Source organism: Vigna radiata, chromosome 5 (genome assembly GCF_000741045.1).
Source record: "Vigna radiata var. radiata cultivar VC1973A chromosome 5, Vradiata_ver6, whole genome shotgun sequence".
In the NCBI taxonomy this organism is placed as follows: Eukaryota; Viridiplantae; Streptophyta; class Magnoliopsida; order Fabales; family Fabaceae; genus Vigna; species Vigna radiata.
The window spans coordinates 11,143,312-11,161,144 of record NC_028355.1 but is presented as its reverse complement, the minus strand read 5'-3'; the positions used below and the strand labels follow the sequence as shown (position 1 = coordinate 11,161,144).

Below are 17,833 nucleotides of genomic sequence, written 5' to 3'. Positions count from 1 at the left end.
CACAAATAAATTATCACATTCCAACCGAAAAGCATCCAGACTGTGTGTTATAAGAAACTTCAATAACCAAAATACAGTCCATAATTTCAGGATGAACATCTTTAACACTATGTCGAGCAGCAAAGCATCCCAAAGCATTAGCCAAATTATTTCTTAAAAAAAAACTGTTTGAGAAGCCACTGTTTTAGTTTGTTTCTGTGGACAAAAAAACACATTGTTCCACGTGGCGAGTGTTGAGAAGGCTGAACCTAATCGAAACCTGTGTTGGACGTTGGAAGTTGGAAGCAAAGAAGCAGATAATAAGTTGAAAAAAAAACAGAGTAGAAGGTGTGTGATCAATGGCAGCTGCAAGTGGCATCATCTCCTTCTCCTCTGCGTCATTCTTCACTCCAACAACACCTCAACCAAAAACCCATTGCCTCCTCAAACACACGAAGGATAATGATCATCTTCCAACATCATCATCCTTCACTACTCTTTCTTCTCTTAGGATATCAAAACCAACAACCACCTTTGGAGTCACTTCAACCACAAGGGTCCATGTTCCTCCTCGTAGGTTGAGTTGTTCGGCCTCTGCATCTTCCTCTTCCACTCTTCCCTCGGCTCTTCTATTTGACTGCGATGGAGTCCTTGTAGATACTGAAAAAGATGGTCACCGCATTTCTTTCAACCAAACCTTCCAAGAGGTACACATACAAACACTTATTGATTCATTTTTTTCTTTAACAAATGTCTTATTGGTTTATCTCTGCTTTTATCATGCAGAGAAATCTGGGCGTTACATGGGATGTAGACTTGTATGGAGAATTGCTCAAAATTGGAGGTGGAAAAGAAAGGTTTGGTATAGTTGAATTTTGACTGCAATTTAAAACCTTTAACATCTCTAGATTAAAAAAATTTGAATGAATTTCAAGTCATAATCGATGTGCCTTTTTTACCAGGATGACAGCATACTTTAACAAGACAGGTTGGCCTGCGAATGCCCCAGCAGGTGAACAAGAAAGAAAAGATTTCGTTGCTTCACTTCACAAACAGAAGACAGAACTATTCATGGCTCTTATTGAGAAAAAACTGTTGCCTCTTCGTCCAGGTGTTGCAAAGTTGGTTACTATCTGTTCTTTATCTTTTATCCAAATTCTTTATATAGTGGCTTTTGTTTAAAGTTTAATATAAAACCATTCCTTACCCGCCATCTAATACTTGTTTTGCCACTGGATTGATTTGTTTCATGATTTGATTTTGCTTCCTCTATTCTTCATAATTAAAGTTTAGAACAGCATAATTTTATTCGAACTTGAAATTCAATAGAGGTCAATTACCAATTACATAGTCGATTTAGAACATGCAAAGCATCCCATATCTTGAGTTCCTGATCTTGTTTCTTCCTAAACTTTTATCCAATATTTTCTCTGCTATCATTCAATTTCTATCTAACATTCATGGTTTTTATGTTTTGTGTCAAAATCAACAACCTGTATTATTATCATCATAGAAAGATAAATCGTGCCTTGTCTTATTGCATGTTTCCCTTTTTATCAAACATATAGGATTATCGATCAGGCTTTTTCTCAAGGAGTCCAAGTTGCAGTTTGCAGCACTTCCAATGAAAAGGCGGTATGCATAATCAATTTGCTATTTAATTCCTTGAATCCAATCCGTACAATTTGAGTTGTTGATAGGGCAACTTTCAAATCGTTATTACTTGTTAAAGTAATTATCAATGAATGAATCATATTCCACTGTTGTTTCATCTTCAGACCTAAGTTGTGAGTTGATTTTAGGTCTCTGCAATAGTATCATTCTTGCTGGGACCTGAGAGAGCAGAAAAAATCAAGATATTTGCAGGAGATGTGGTTCCCCGTAAAAAGCCTGATCCAGTAAGAATTTCATCCTCCTGATGTTAATTTGCTAGATTAACAGGGACACATTCAATAGAAATCAACTAAAAAATGAAACTCAATTACTACAAGTCCTTTATGCTCAAGTATGAAGTTTAATCTTCTGAAATCTTCAGTGATTCTATCCCTACAAAGTTCTGTTGTGGTATATCTACCTAGTAGGGTGTTCAAATTGAGTTAGGACTCAATGATCTAGGCATCTAATTGCATCATGTTTTTTTTTTCTGACAGGCCATCTATCTGTTAGCAGCCAGCACTCTGGGTATTGAACCTTCAAGGTATATCTCACTATGCTAATGCCTAGGTGATGATAACTTGTGCTAAAACTATTATTCAAATAAGAAGCCATATGGTTATGTTTTGACTCAAAAGGTGTATTTTATGATGGCTTAACTCAAGTATCTTACATTTTTTTATTCACTGGCATGTCACATTTGAATGTGAAATTTCGATATCTATTTTCTGCAGATGTGTTGTGGTGGAGGACAGTGCCATAGGCCTAGCAGCTGCTAAAGCAGCTGGAATGACATGTATAGTAACAAAGAGCGGGTATGTTTCTACTTATTAGATGGGATGCAGCTTTATGTTTTCTAAATTTCTAATTGAAATTAAAGTGCTGATAAAGACATTACAACTCTATACTAACATCATACTACAGACAATTCTGTTGAATTAGAAAACCAATATATACTATCAAAAACATCACATGTCAGTAACTGAAGCTATCCTAATACTTATATTTTTTTTGTCCATTGGTAAATGACATTCTTTTGTAAGGATACCATGAAAATGTTTTACCTACTTAACAATATTTAATCATATTTGAAATCAATGTAAAATACTTGGGCACATAATTCGAAATTTATCTAAGCTGATCAGACTATTCTGAGAATTGCATCAAGCATCATTATGATGTAACAGCTCTTAAGGCCTTCTTGTTATCTACCAAAAAGTGTAAAGTGGACTCAGTCTTCATTATTGAAGTGAGATAAAGTTACTGAGAAAGTAAATGAATCCAACTGATTGATGCTATATCTGGCAACACTGCTAAATGCTTTCATACACAGCATAAATAAGGCAGTTCTCTGAATTTGGATTGGGTTTAAATGCATCAAGATTCAGTGGGCAGGTTGTCTCAGCTTGCTTTTCCCCTCCACAGTGATTAATATCTCAGCCTAACATGACTAGATAGCATTTATGTTTTTTAACTGATTAGGTTGAGTGTATTTTCAGTAGAATTTCCAGCAAACCTTAGGAACTTCACCAGGTTTCTTTTCTTGAATGTTATGGTTGGACATCTTGAGAATTTAAGTGCATCGTGCATCAAGTAGAGATAAGAAAGTTAATTAGATTATAAGACTCAAATTTATTATATTAATATTTTGTATTAGAGTTGATATTAGTCCTTTATATGGATTGAACTCATATTTTTTCTGTGTTGTATTTTTCCAATAAATTGATCTATTGATGATAATAGATTTAGTTCATGTCTTATTAGTGATGTTTCTGAGTATGAATTGTCCTTTAAATATAACGCAACCTTGGTTAGGTAGCTCTAAACTTTTGAAACCTAATAAACAGACACCCATAATTTTTAAGGTATATGGGAAAGAAAGATAGTAAGAAAAGGAAAGAGAGAGTGATACAGATTACAAGTGATGGCAATATGTGATGGGAAAAAGAAGAGAATAAGAGATGAAAGAGAACTTGGTGTAATTTAATAGCTTTCTTTGGCTTCTGATCCCTTTTAGATGTTTGTGCAACAACTTTCTGAGTAATATTCTGAAATTTTTTCATCCAAATGCAGCTACACAGAAGATGAAGATTTCTTAAATGCAGATGCAGTGTTTGATAGCATTGGTGATCCTCCTGAGGAGAGATTTGATTTGGCATTCTGTGGTAGCCTTCTTGAGAAGCAATATGTGAGCTAGCTTAAGTCAAGGATTTTGTTTCATTCACTATTTTTATCATTCAATAAACAATCTTCATTTCTTCTTAAGCTTAATTTCTCTTCAAGGATGCATCTTTTTCTATCAAATAGTATTAATAAGTGTACTTTAAACCTAATTCAACTCCACAAAATCAACTTGTAAGATAAAATTTGTATCTCACTTATATATTATAATTTGATTTTATCTCTAGTAGACGTGGGTTTAACAAATAAATACAATGAAACACTCTTAAAACCTGAAATTAACCTCGCAAATATTAAAGCTTCAATTTCTTATTAAACAAAAAAAAGCATATTTTGGGAACAGTTGTTAGACTTTGAAACCAAATTTCAATGACAGCGTGGTTTCCGATTACGAAATGCGCTCATTTCATTTCACATAATTATATGATACTAGTACTAAACTACTATAACAATTTCAGGTTATGTTGAAAATAAATGTGTGCTGTAGAAGGTCACTTAATTATTTCTATTTCTTAAAAATAAATCTTTTATCTTTTTATCATATTTATATATGATGTGCTATAATAGCTATGATAACAAAAAAAAAAAGTCTCTTCTAATTTTAATTTGAACTGCTCTTTATCATAGGATTGCTGTGAAAAATATGTGTGTAAAATATTCGTTAAATGAATATTAAATAAATTTCATTTATTACCTTATATTATAGATAATAAATCTGTAATTATGATTGTTGAATTGATATTCAAATAAATTGCTTTTTATTTAGTTTGAATTGTGAATGAAATTTTCTAGTGTTAGTGGTGGCGAAAGGAGGAGGCGTGGTTTCACAAATATTAAAACCAAAATATTAATTAAATTTTAAAGGGTTACGTATGTTTTTAGTCTTTTAATTCTAAGTGAAAATTGGAATTAATCCTTCTTCAAAATTTGGTCTAATTTAGTCCCCAAACTTAAAAAATGTATGAATTTAGTCCTTTTAATTAAATTTTTTTAGATTTATTTGATGTTTCAATTACGTTTCATGATAGCATTTTGGTTGTTTACATTGTTTGACACATCTTTGTTTCAGTGTTAACTGAGAAACACTTTTGAAACAACAAATAAAGTTAACAAAATTTGGTTAAAAGAACTAAATTCATACATTTCTAAAATTTAAGGACCAAATTAGGCCAAAATTTTGAAGAGGAACTAATTTCAATTTTCACTGAAAGTTAAGAGACCAAAAACATATTTAACCCAATTTTAAAATTATATAAGTGTATGGTTTAATCGTACAAAATGAGTGTTTTATAACTTTTAAACTTTTTATGATATAAGAAAGTTATAAACTTTTCTTATACTCCCTTTCAAGGAGGAAAAGAATATGGTTTCAGGATCTAGTAAGTGATGTTATTTTAAAGCATTTGAGATAACTAAGGAGTTATAGTAAGAAAACAGAAGGTGAAGATGTAATGGAGAGCTAAGAATGGAAGGATAAAAAACCATTTGAAACAGTTATGCCTAGATAGAGGTGTTATATTATACTATAGAAGAGAGGAAGTAGATATAATTTATATGCAAAATGTTGTTAGTGAAGTTAAAGATAATTGAGTTTGTTAAACCAATTTGTAGGATGGCATCATGGTGTGAAAGATGTTGAGGTTAGTGGGTTGGAGGGTTGATAAAATTTAAAATAGAATTCACACAAAATTTCGAGTTAAAATCAATTAAAAAAATTAAGAATTGAAAATTTAAAAACAAAAATCTGGATGAAAGGAAAACAGTTTGATAAATTAAAAATGATTGTAATAAAAATAAGTAAATTTTGTATAAGATCATAACATTAAAAAAAACATAACATAAATTGTTCGTTTTTTTATATTAATGGAATAAGAACTAATGAATATAAAATTGTTTTTATATTATTATGCTTTATATTCTTTTTGTCTTCATTAAGCACGTTTCTAAGTTTTCTATTAAGATCTCTTTTGGTTTTGGTTCAACGTGTTTTTAAGTTTTTTACCAAAGTCTCTTTTAGTCATAATTGAACATGTTTTCAAGTTTCCTATCAAAATCCACTTTGGTCATGGTTGAACGCATCGAATTCTTCAAATATTTCTTATTGAGATCCATCTTGATCCTGGTTAAACTTTAATTACCTCTCGTTGACAACCTAATAATATGGTAATATTCCAATCAAGTATCTTTGTCTTTTTTTCTCCTCAAGGTTATGTGGTTAGTATATTTGTCAAGCGAGATAGTTAAAGAATATGAAATTGTCTTTGCATTACTATGCAGCATATTGACCCACTGTAGTCTAGATCATCTCGATATTTTAAGACTATCATTTCGATCATGTTGAGTCTAAGGGCTAATGTATTAAATGTATTTGAAACCATCTTGGCCTATACATTTTGGATCATCTCAGCCTATGTTGGCCTGATACATCTCAGCCTATAGTACTCTAATACATCTCGATTTATGTTGGTCTAGTACATCTTGGTCTATGTTGGCTTAGTACATCTTAGCTTATGTTAGTCTGTTATATCTCAGCCTATTGTGGCTTGGTACATCTCAGTCTAAGATGACTTGAAACATTTTATCCTATAATGGCCTGAAACATCATGGCTTAATATGGCTTGGAAAATCTTGGCCAATGATGGTTGGGTATATCTGGATCTGTGACAACCTAGAATATCTCAGTCTATGATAGTTTAGATGTTTTAAACCTAAGATGGTTCAGATCATTTTGGTTAAAGTAAAGAATGACTTAGGATAAGGAGGATTACACAAATCGCTAATCAAGATTAATTAAGGTAAGTGTTAACAGGTCGAAGCCCAACCAAGTAAAGACTCATAAATCTATTACAACATTTATGGTCTCTTGTCACTATTTAAGAAGGAAGATTGAAGAGTAAGAAATTTTGGCTAAAACGAGTTCGAAGAGTCTTTACATAGTGTTTCCTACCTTTTTAAAAACACTTTTTTCAATTAAAAGATGTTTATTAAACTTTAGTTCCCCATTTGTAAGTAAATGAAAAAAAAATAAAAATCATATATCATAAATAAAGTTAATTTGATCACGGTTACGTGAACACTAAAAAAGTTCTATTTTTTTCTTTTTCTTTATTTTCTTAAACTTATATATATATATATATATATATATATATATATATATATATATATATATATATATTACTAAAAAAATTGGAATTATTAACGAACACAATCCTCCAAAAATAGGCAAAATTCGTTGATAATGTTGTATTTTCGATGGATTACCGACGAATTTTGACCTTTTGTAATTATCGACGGGCAAGGCCGTCGATAAATAACAAAGGACAAGACCTTCGCTAATTATCGAAGGAAAAGGTTGTCAGTAATTACAAAAATATAAGGTTGTCGTTAATTACCGAAGGTAAAGACCATCGATAATTACCGAAGGATAAGACCGTCGGTAAAAAGGAAAAGGCCATCGGTAAATCTATCTGAAAGTACCTGGCAGAATCAAATGTTAATTTTATTTGTTATCCAACTACACAATCAAACCTACATAAAATTTTCAATTTCAAATACTGACATGCATAATATTTTTAAAGCACAGACACATCGACATAATATACATCCCACAATAATCCAAACACTGATACAATAAATAATAACACATTACATATTGATTTTCAAAGTTAAGAACTTGTATTTGCAATACAGTTGTGTAGATGGTTATTTTATAGTTTTTAATTAGTAGTATAATACAATTTTCATTATTAGAAATTTTAGCCCATTCTAATTACTAGTTTTAGATTCTAGGTTGTCATATTTTGAGTTTTAGGTAGTTTTTGTATTGTGAGTTTTTTATTAGTTAGGTTTTACCATTCTAAACTTGTTAGGATAGTTTCTTTGTAGTTTCTTAGGTTAGTTTAGTGTAGTTTGCAAATTTTTACCATTCTAGTGACAATTTTACCATTCTTTGTAGTTTCTTAGGTTAGTTTGAGTAGTGATTTTTAGAAGTTGTCTTACGAATCAATTTTTGAGTCAATTCTTTGTCATTTCTAATCCATTAGAACTTGTGTAGATAGTTTTAGGTACCTTTTACAAATTGTACAATTTCATTCTTAACACTTTTAGCCTATTCTAGTTACTAGTTTTAGGTTCTAGGTTTAAGTAGTGATTTTTAGAAATTCTCTTAGAAATCACTTTTTGAGTCCATGATCATAGGTAACGAGTCTTTTTCCATCTTTTTAATTGAGTTTTCTTTATTTCTTTATTATTTGTGACTACATAGTTAAAAACTACAATGTCTAATAGATGAGTAACCAAGGTGATATCATTACTACAAAGTCATATGCATGAGAAGAAACTTTGTTGATGTTTTCTAATTTCAAGTGTTTTATCAATTGCAAACAAATTTGTCTACAAAAAATTCCAAACACATTTGATAGGGTTTCTCATGGGAAGGTAAGTGGAGATGAAGAGAAAGGGGTCCATGTTCTTAGTTTCCTTGGCCACAACTTCAATGGACCCTACAGACTAAGGTGGGGCAGACCTTCATTTTGGGGCCCACTTTCAAGATTGTTGGGATGATCTTCTCCAAGAGGTAATTATCGTAATCACAAACATTTTTATGCATGCTTGTGTCAACAGTTCGTGCCCACTTCACACAACCTCTATGCATTCAAACTTATAACCTAGTGTGTCTAAAAGACCACAATTAAGCCCTGTTTCACTTCCAAACCTAATAAATTGGAAATGGTTTTCTGAATTCAATACTTTTAAATAGGAGCAATGATCTTAAACTAAAGCACTAATCATATAATACATTATGCAACTCCAATTTAAATGGCAAACTTAACATTGATATTGCAGAAAACTCATTAATCCCAACGTTTAATTGTTACAAGGCACATGTTTTGTTTAAACATCACAACAACTATTAATGTCAAATTTTGTTTTGGTTTCTTCATAAACTTTCCAATTTTACAAGGTTAATATCATCTAGTGTGCATTTTACAAACACATAGTATGCATCTCAACAATATTTACCAGACAAGGCAGAAACATAAGACAAGGCATATAATTGGTAACATTAAACTTGTGGCAAAGGTAAATACAAGGGAAACAAACAATTGTTACAATTGGTAACATTGTCAACGAAGTTCCTTTCAAGCAAAGCTCAATATGAGGAAAAAAATTTAAAACATGAAGCAACCAAGTAAAACCAGTATCCATAATAGTCCAACAACATACAAACCACAAAACAATTCCAATATCAGTCCAGTACCAATCTAAACATTATCAGTCCAGTAAAGTCCACTAACAATCCAAACATTATCAAACATTATCATATTGAATTGCACATAACCACAAATTAATGAAACCATTGACACGAATACCATTAACCCTTGCACAAACGACTTAACACACCACGACAGTGACGAAAATAACACCAATCAACGTTCACCAACACCCTTGAACAACAAACCCTTGCGAAAATCCCTCAACCGACCGCCTCAAGTCATGAATCCAGCATCCTCACACGATAAATGGGGCACACACCATGAACCACGACCAAACCAACCACCTCGATGTTGGTCGCGAACAAGGAAGCCTCAAGCTTTGGTTGGGAATTCGTGACACAAAGCATTGGTTTCTCAACAAACTTATGGGAATTAGGGTTGCTTCTCTACTGTGGTTGGTTGGGAGCAACGAAGGATGAAGTTTTGGTTGCTTCACACTTGCAGGGAGAAGGGGGAAATCGAAATGCAGATGGGTGAAATTGATTTCGAGAGGGATTCTCTTATGCGAAATTGATTTAGGGATGGAGACCTCAATTTTCAGCTTTATCCATTGAACTCCTTACCGACGATCATAAGTTCGTCGATAATTAAGTTCACTAAACCATTATCTACAGCCTCATCCGTTGGTAATTGCATCTCATATAGGTCGTCGGTAATACACTTTTATTGACGACAAAAAAATTGCCGGTAATATTCAAATGCTAATTCACGATATTATTGTAGTGCATCCACATAATCGTCGCATGACTTCTTTCATCCATGACCTCCTCCATGCACCAAGATCGTCGGCCTTCATTTTTCTTTCGCTATTTAGAAGAAACTCACCACTTACTACTCAAGTCAATCTGAAGCAAAATGCAAAAAGCTCAAGCTTCTAATAAAAACCACAAAGAAAGATCGCACCATTTCTACTGATATTCTTGACATAAGAAGACGATTGATTCTTTAGCTGTCATTGGGTCTTTGCTAATAAAAGACAATCAGGTTGACATGTTTCTTTGTCCCACAGCAAAACACACTGCCATATCTGCTACAAGAATGGTCATCTTGCTTCTGAATCAAATAATTCCCAGGTTTCCCCTTCCAGTTTTGATCTTCATGATTAATTCTTTTTTTCAATAATTTCTTTTACATTATATATTATATATATGGACAAGTATAAGAATCTATATATTTTCTTCCTCTGCAATCTAGATAAAAAATCATTCAAAAGTTTATTTATAATTTTTTATTTTAATTCGAAATTAAAGAATATAGTTTTTATTTTAATTTCTGAAAAAAATATTTAATAAATAATTAGAAAAATATAAACTCTAAAAGTTAGAATAATACAATTTATAAACTTTTAATTACAAAAGGTTGAGAAAGAAATTGTATCTGATTAAACTCGAACAAATTTAAAATAAATTTTAACATACTATCAAATAAATAAGTAATGATAGATAAATAATATTGAGTAAAATAGATAATTATGATAAAATAATATATTAAAACTTTATAGATATTCCATTAAATCTAGTTTTATATCTTAATATTTATAAATTTGTAAAAATATTTTGTTCTTTTAAAATTGAATAATAAGTTATATAAAATTGTAGTTTATTATAATAAATTATTAAAATTATACATGAAATTTTTTAGTTAAAATTTAACTATTTTTGTGTTTTTATTTAAAAGAAAAATATTTTTGTTTATTAAAATAATTTAGTTTAATATAAATTTAAAATTCAAAAAATTTGCTAAATTAACCTATAAATGAATAATTCAAATTCAATAAATAACATTAAAAGTATGTTGAATTATTTCAATCATAACTCAGGAGAATAACAAAAAAAAACCATGATTAAACTTTGATGGTCTTTTTCCTTATTGTTTTGCCACAATAACATAATTAATAAATAATGTCAATTTCCACGTCATTTAATTTGTTTAATTGTACCTAACGCTAACTTAAATTCATTAACCAAGCATTAAGGAAGAACATTGTCATGGTTACCTTAAAATACATCAACCAAATGAATAGATTGTTTAGTATCATAACTAATCAAATAAGAAAATTCAGTAATGGAAAAAATACTTACTTTACCCTAATTTTAACGTCCGTAAATAAAATATTTTTTTATTCTACCGAAATTTCAAATATATTATTTTTACCTATTTTTTTTTAATACTTTTATGCCTTTTGAAAGATATTAATTAACATAATATGATGATGTGAGTGGGAGAAAGAATGCAGCAGACTGAGTTTTTGGTGGAAGGATCAATCAAAGGGCAAAAACTTCTGACAGTGGTGAGAGTGAAGAGTGAAGAACGAAGGGAGAAGAATGAAACGGTTTTTCAAAGTAGTGGAGAAAGATTCAGATGGGTCTGCGAAGAAGCCAAGAGAGACTGAGAATGATGCCGAAAATGAAGAGAACAAGAAGAAGGAACCGTTGAAGTTTATGACATGGAATGCCAACAGCTTTCTTCTTCGGGTCAAAAACAACTGGCCCGACTTCACCAACCTTATCACCACTTTTGATCCTGATGTCATTGCCATTCAGGTTCCCTTTCATGCAACCCCTTTTCATTTTTTTTCCTATTACTTCATCATGGTTGAGGAACCTATTTGGAGGACCATGGAGTTTATTATTTTTGTAAATGTTCTAATCCAAACAATGGTATTCTTTCTTAAGCACCACACTTTGGATATATTGCATTGCTTGTCTGTGCAAATAATAAACTTGGTGTGGCATGAAATCTTCATTAGGAAGTTCGGATGCCTGCTGCAGGAGCAAAGGGTGCATCTAAAGTTCCGGGGGAAATAAAAGATGATACAAGCGCAGCCAGAGAAGAAAAAAAGGTATCTTTATGTTCTTTTGCTGATTGTGGCCAAAACATGTGTTGCTGGAACTGTCAGTCTATTGTGTATGTGTATTGGAACATTTATGTAACTTAATGAAATGAGGTGAATTGATAAAAAAAAATTGGGACTTGGGTGAATGAGAATTTCTGCTTTGGGGTTTAGATGTTATCCGGTGACAATTGTCCATTCTGGTTTTATGAGAGGATTTCCAAAATACAGGCCTTACCAGGATTGGTAGATTAGTAGATTGCATGAAATTGGTGTGTTAGGTAGATTGTTAGATATTCTTGGAGGGGTTGCAAGGATTAGCTTGATCGTCTTCTTCAGAGATGGTCCAGGAAACTGCCATTATCTGGGTATTCTCTCAATATTAATGTTGTTTTAAGACATTGAGAACGCCAAGTAAAATAATGGAAAAAAATTGCTTGAAATCAAACATTGATGAGACATGATTGTTAATGACAGTCGGATTCTTTGCGACTAATTATAAATTGAATGTGGGGAAAGTTGAATCATAGGTTGCACCCTTTAAAAGCCATAGCTTTAGGGGCTTGGGGTGGGATGCGAAAGCATCTCAAAGGTGCTTTATGAAAACATTGTCATAAACCACCCCCACCCAAAAGCCCTTCTAGCTACTAGAAAATGATGGTGGAGGAGACGTGGTTGGTTTTTGACAGCCAGCCATTGGGATGAAAAGGCTCTAGATACCATCTTAAAATTGAAAGAGAATGAAAGAACTTGTTTTATTTATATGCACTGGCTTTGTCTACCTTTGTTTCCCTGTTCATGTCTTCTAGATTAGGGCCAAATCTTTGTCGAGATAGTTTAAATAGATTTGGCCTTCTTTTTAGCAGCTATGATTATGTGTCTATAATGACTGATTCGAGACCTGCATCTATGAAATCTTTGAATTCCTTGCTGAAGATTAAAAACCTCAAAATGTGTTTTCTAGTCTTGTCTTTCACTCTGCTGCACTAACATTGAGTTTGTGGACTCCTCATGATCTTCCTTCTCTCTCAATCAAATGCAATGCCATAACACCATGTGTGTGATATTTATTCCTTGCTTCCTTGCATTGCATAGATGATATTATTGACCATTAGTGTCAAGCTTCAAATGATGAAATGGGGACGAATGAGATGAAGAACATAACATGTAACGGTGACCTATTTACAGATGAATTTGGGTTCGATTACAGAAACAAGACAAATAATGAAATCTTATCTTGTTACAAAATTATGAAAAAAAAAATGTACCAGTGGCTTCTGTACAGAAACAATAATGATCACTTTATGGATTACAGCTTGATCCCTTATAGTAATGACCAGAGAACAACCTAATCCAATGATAATCAACATAAAAACAATAACAAATAGAGAAGAAAACAGAGAGGAAAGAAGAATTATCAGAGAGAGATTGTACCAGACTCATGTCCTTCTCATTTTGCAAACCCTCTCCAATAAGACATTCTCTCTCTTGATTCCTCTCAACAACACATTCTCCCTCCTGATTCCTCCCAATAAGACATTCTCCCCCTCCTGATTCTCATGCTTCTTGTCACCGCACTTTTTGTATCAGTGTCCGTGTGTTCCTTCATGCTAACTAATTTTGCTCCTCCTTCCATGTCATTATTTCCAAATGTGCTGACATCAGCAGCTACATCAGCTTGATCTTGCTCACTTGTTACAATGTCATCAACATAAACAAGATAAATGCACCCACCAGAAGAATGAAAGAAGAAGAGAAAATAATCAGCCTCACACCTAGCCATGCCAAACTGTATTATATAAAAAGTTTTATCTAAATGTTGTGTGTCTAATGTGGATCACACGGCATGTATTTATACCAATTTACAGAATCAAATACAGTAAATTCTTGCCTATTAATCAGGGATAAATGATCCTAATTTCCTAGAATCTGTAACACCTAATGAGTAAAAAATCTTTAACTCTTAAAGACTAATTACATTCTAACATTACTTTCTAATATTTTAGAGCATATTTGTTCAAACCTATGCAGGTATTGATGCGTGCACTCTCTGCTCCACCTTTTGGAAACTATCATGTTTGGTGGTCTCTTGCAGATTCAAAGTATGCAGGGACAGCATTACTTGTGAAAAAATGCTTCAAGCCAAAAAGTGTTGTTTTCAATCTTGATAAATTAGGTATCCTGTTTTGCAGATTTTTTTTAATTGTATTTATGGCATTAAGTTAAGTGTTTCTTTTGCTTATATAAACATGATACTTTGAGGTTGTCAGTGGTGTTATTATTATTTTTGCTGAAAAATGTCCAACATAAATGTTGGCAATTCTCAGTCCTGCCATGATTTGATTGTGTCCTTGGGTGGCTTAAAAAGGACTACATGATGTTACTATTACTATACATATTGTTTTGATTTGGAAAAGAAGTGGAAGGAGAAGGTTCTTGAATCCTCCTAAATATGGTTTTTATTATATATTGGTTCTTAAAATTTCTTAATAGCTTTAATTATATATTGATGCTTAAAATTTCTTAATGTTAAAAGTTTATGATATATTTATGAAATTCCAGTCCAATTTTCAAAATGAATATTTATATATCTTTAAAAGACGATTCATATAGAGTCAGCCAAAATAAGGTTTTAACAAATCTGCATATTGGATTATATTCTATGTTTAGTTCACTGTTAATGGATTCTTATTTTTATTGTTAGCTTCAAAACATGAACCAGATGGTCGAGTGGTCCTAGTTGAATTTGAAACACTCCGTTTATTGAATACGTATGTACCAAACAACGGATGGAAAGAGGAGGCAAACTCGTTTCAAAGGAGAAGAAAATGGGACAAAAGGATTCTTGAATTCGTTACACAAAATTCAGACAAGCCTTTAATATGGTGTGGGGATCTGAATGTCAGGTGGCTAATCTTCATTTTTTGTTGGGGTTTGGGGATATATGTTTGATTATTTTTGTGGCCTTCGTTTAGCAACATAGTTTTACCTCTTCCATTCTTTTGTCACAACACAAAGCTTGGTTAGTGTGAAGCTCAGCTGTTGGTTTCATCTATACATTTATTACCAATCATTATATGAAAAAAAAAAAAGACGGCAAGATTCTAATAGTTTTAGAGGACCACTGAGATTTATGTTTTATTGTATTTTGATGTAATTGTATGTGTCATATGAAACTAGTTCTTTGAAGCTACACCTTGCCTTTGATTCTTTAGTTTATAAAAATCTGACTTTTTTCTAATTTTACTATCATACACCATAGATTAGTTTTGAATGTTGCGTGAATTGTTCTGAAATTTTGTCTATATCTACTCTGTCTGCTATTTTACTGAGGCTACTATGCATGTACATGTTCTAAGAAGGAGCTTTAAATACATATATATATTCATTGTGTGCAGCCATGAAGAGATTGACGTAAGTCATCCCGAGTTTTTCAGTGCGGCAAAACTCAACGGTTATATCCCTCCAAATAAAGAGGTTTAAGCAATTTTCTATTGAAGTTCCCTTTAAAATAGATTTATCCATTTTTTGTGATATTTTATGGCTGTTAGTTTCAATAGATTTAACTTAAAGCTTAAGCTATTAGACTGGGTAAAAGATTAAAGGAGATTAATTGAGATGGTTTGGCCATGTACAATGGTTGAGGAGGGTAGATTATGAAGATATTTGAGTAAGTTGTCCAGGGATATGATGGAGATATTATGAAAATTTGGTCTTTAATGGAAATGAATGGCATTGTGTCATCTATGTAGCTGACTTCATTTAATTGTGGGAAATTCATACAATCACCTTTTCTTTTACTGGAATTAAATTTAATTATGATGTACAACCTTGCCTAGGACTGTCCTTTGATATGCCCAATAATGATTTTATATCTACTAATCTCCACCATAATGGTTTTAGTAGTTATGGATATGATCTGATGATATGGCTTTATGCAGGATTGTGGCCAACCTGGGTTTACCTTGGCTGAAAGAAGACGATTTGGTACCATCTTAAGAGAGTGAGTGAACTTATATCTATCTATCTATCTATCTATATATATATATATATATATATATATATATATATATATATATATATATATATATATATATATATATATATATATATATATATATATATATAATGAAAANATATATATATATATATATATATATATATATATATATATATATATATATATATATATATATATATATATATATATATATATAATGAAAATATATATAGTATTTGCTACAACTTTCAATACCTGATTTTTTGTCAACTTCCATTGTAAAAGGAACCACTGAGAAAATGTTATATTTCAAACTTTGTATTCTTTTTTCCTGTGTTTTAGTTATCCATTTTAAATGGAGTAGAAGACTGGAGATGTAGAACCAGTTTTTTAGATAGTATTCTTCAAAAGTTTTGAATTAGTGTATGATGTTTGTATGTTCGGATATCCCAAACCAAACCAAGGCCAACTAAATTGATAAAAAAAAAAATAACTTGCTTCATAGTTGACCTGTTACTGTTTGTAGTAACTCCTTGTAACTTCCTTTTACCATTTATTTTTTAATTACTTTCTATTTATTTAGCTATTTAAAGTCTTAATAGCTGATATTATGAACCATGCTTCAGGGGAAAGCTGGTGGATGCTTATAGATTTCTGCACAAGGATAAGGACATGGAACGAGGTTTCTCATGGTCTGGAAATCCAGTTGGAAGGTAAAAAATTAAACTTTAAGAATTGATTTTCAATGTTAATGCTGATTAATTATTATGTTGAGGCAACGTACCTGAATAATATTATCACACATGTTTTATCTCTTTTCTCTAAACCATTAAAACAAGTGTTGTTTCTTTGAAGGTATCGTGGAAAACGGATGAGAATAGACTATTTTTTAGTTTCAGAGAGCCTTAAAGAAAGGATTGTTGCATGTGAAATACATGGACATGGGATAGAATTAGAAGGTAAGTTTCTCATGCAATTGGTAATCTATTCCGTTGCTTATGCAAAAGAAAAAGCTGTGAAACTCATGGCAAGGATATGATTTCATTGCTGACTCAAATTTTAGTTAATTTGAGTGTATATGAAACCAAACCAAACTGCAGTTTGTGTTATTCGGTGCTAACTTGTAAACTGCATATTATAACAAACATGACCTTGTTCTTGTCTCTGTTCTGCAGGTTTCTATGGAAGTGATCATTGTCCCGTTACCTTAGAGCTCTCTCCTAGTTCTGACCCTCAAAATGAGGATGCAACAAAGCAACTGTCCTAATTTTTATTTCTTTATTCTCTGGATTTGTAGGCTAAATATTTCCTTAATGAGAAGCTATGTTTTCATTATGATATATCTGTTATCTAGATTCTGAAGTGATATTTTTTGGCATTTTCACTATGTTTTTCTCTTGCATATTATAGTATTGATTTGGTACTTGGTCATGGCCAATCTCTTGATAATATCTTCAAGAACTTTCTATCCTGCAAAACTAGCCAACAGTGCCCACTCTATCATGAGAAAGAAAACAAAATAAGCCGTTGGACTCATCAATGGTGCAGTCATATCTAAATCAAAATGGTGTGTGGGGTTAACCTGCAAAAGTTATGACTCCATACATGCCAGTCTTTTATATTTCTGTACAACAACCAAGAATTTAATTTGTTTATTTCTATCTTTTCAAGAAATCTTGACATCAATTTTTTTTATTATGTTAAAATGTGATTTTGTCAAAATACCTCACATTTGTAAACAAAAATCAGTTAATGATGTAAAAGTTAAAATACTTTAGTTATTTAAAAATTTTCATAACACGTTTGATCATAACTTTTTTGTTTTCCTTATAAAAATCAACCTAACAGTTTTTTCACTTCCTCAAACGAAGGTTTCTCTTGGGAAAGCATATTTATATATATATGTACATT

At 31.6% G+C, this 17,833-nt stretch overlaps 2 protein-coding genes across 2 annotated transcripts; both read left to right on the top strand.

Annotated features, from left to right (window-relative positions):
- Positions 1-270: 270 nt before the first annotated feature.
- On the top strand, positions 271-3,903 carry LOC106759701 (CBBY-like protein). Its single transcript, XM_014643010.2, has 8 exons — positions 271-686; positions 766-836; positions 942-1,100; positions 1,548-1,614; positions 1,782-1,877; positions 2,130-2,176; positions 2,367-2,447; positions 3,706-3,903. The coding sequence occupies exons 1-8, from the start codon at positions 339-341 to the stop codon at positions 3,827-3,829; spliced, it is 993 nt and encodes a 330-aa protein (XP_014498496.1). The 5' UTR covers positions 271-338; the 3' UTR covers positions 3,830-3,903.
- Positions 3,904-11,304: 7,401 nt separating this feature from the next.
- On the top strand, positions 11,305-17,353 carry LOC106761484 (DNA-(apurinic or apyrimidinic site) lyase). The gene is made up of 9 exons (XM_014645039.2): positions 11,305-11,632; positions 11,839-11,931; positions 13,954-14,098; positions 14,627-14,828; positions 15,321-15,399; positions 15,864-15,925; positions 16,549-16,635; positions 16,778-16,881; positions 17,098-17,353. The coding sequence occupies exons 1-9, from the start codon at positions 11,414-11,416 to the stop codon at positions 17,187-17,189; spliced, it is 1,083 nt and encodes a 360-aa protein (XP_014500525.1). The 5' UTR covers positions 11,305-11,413; the 3' UTR covers positions 17,190-17,353.
- The last annotated feature ends 480 nt before the right edge of the window (positions 17,354-17,833 follow it).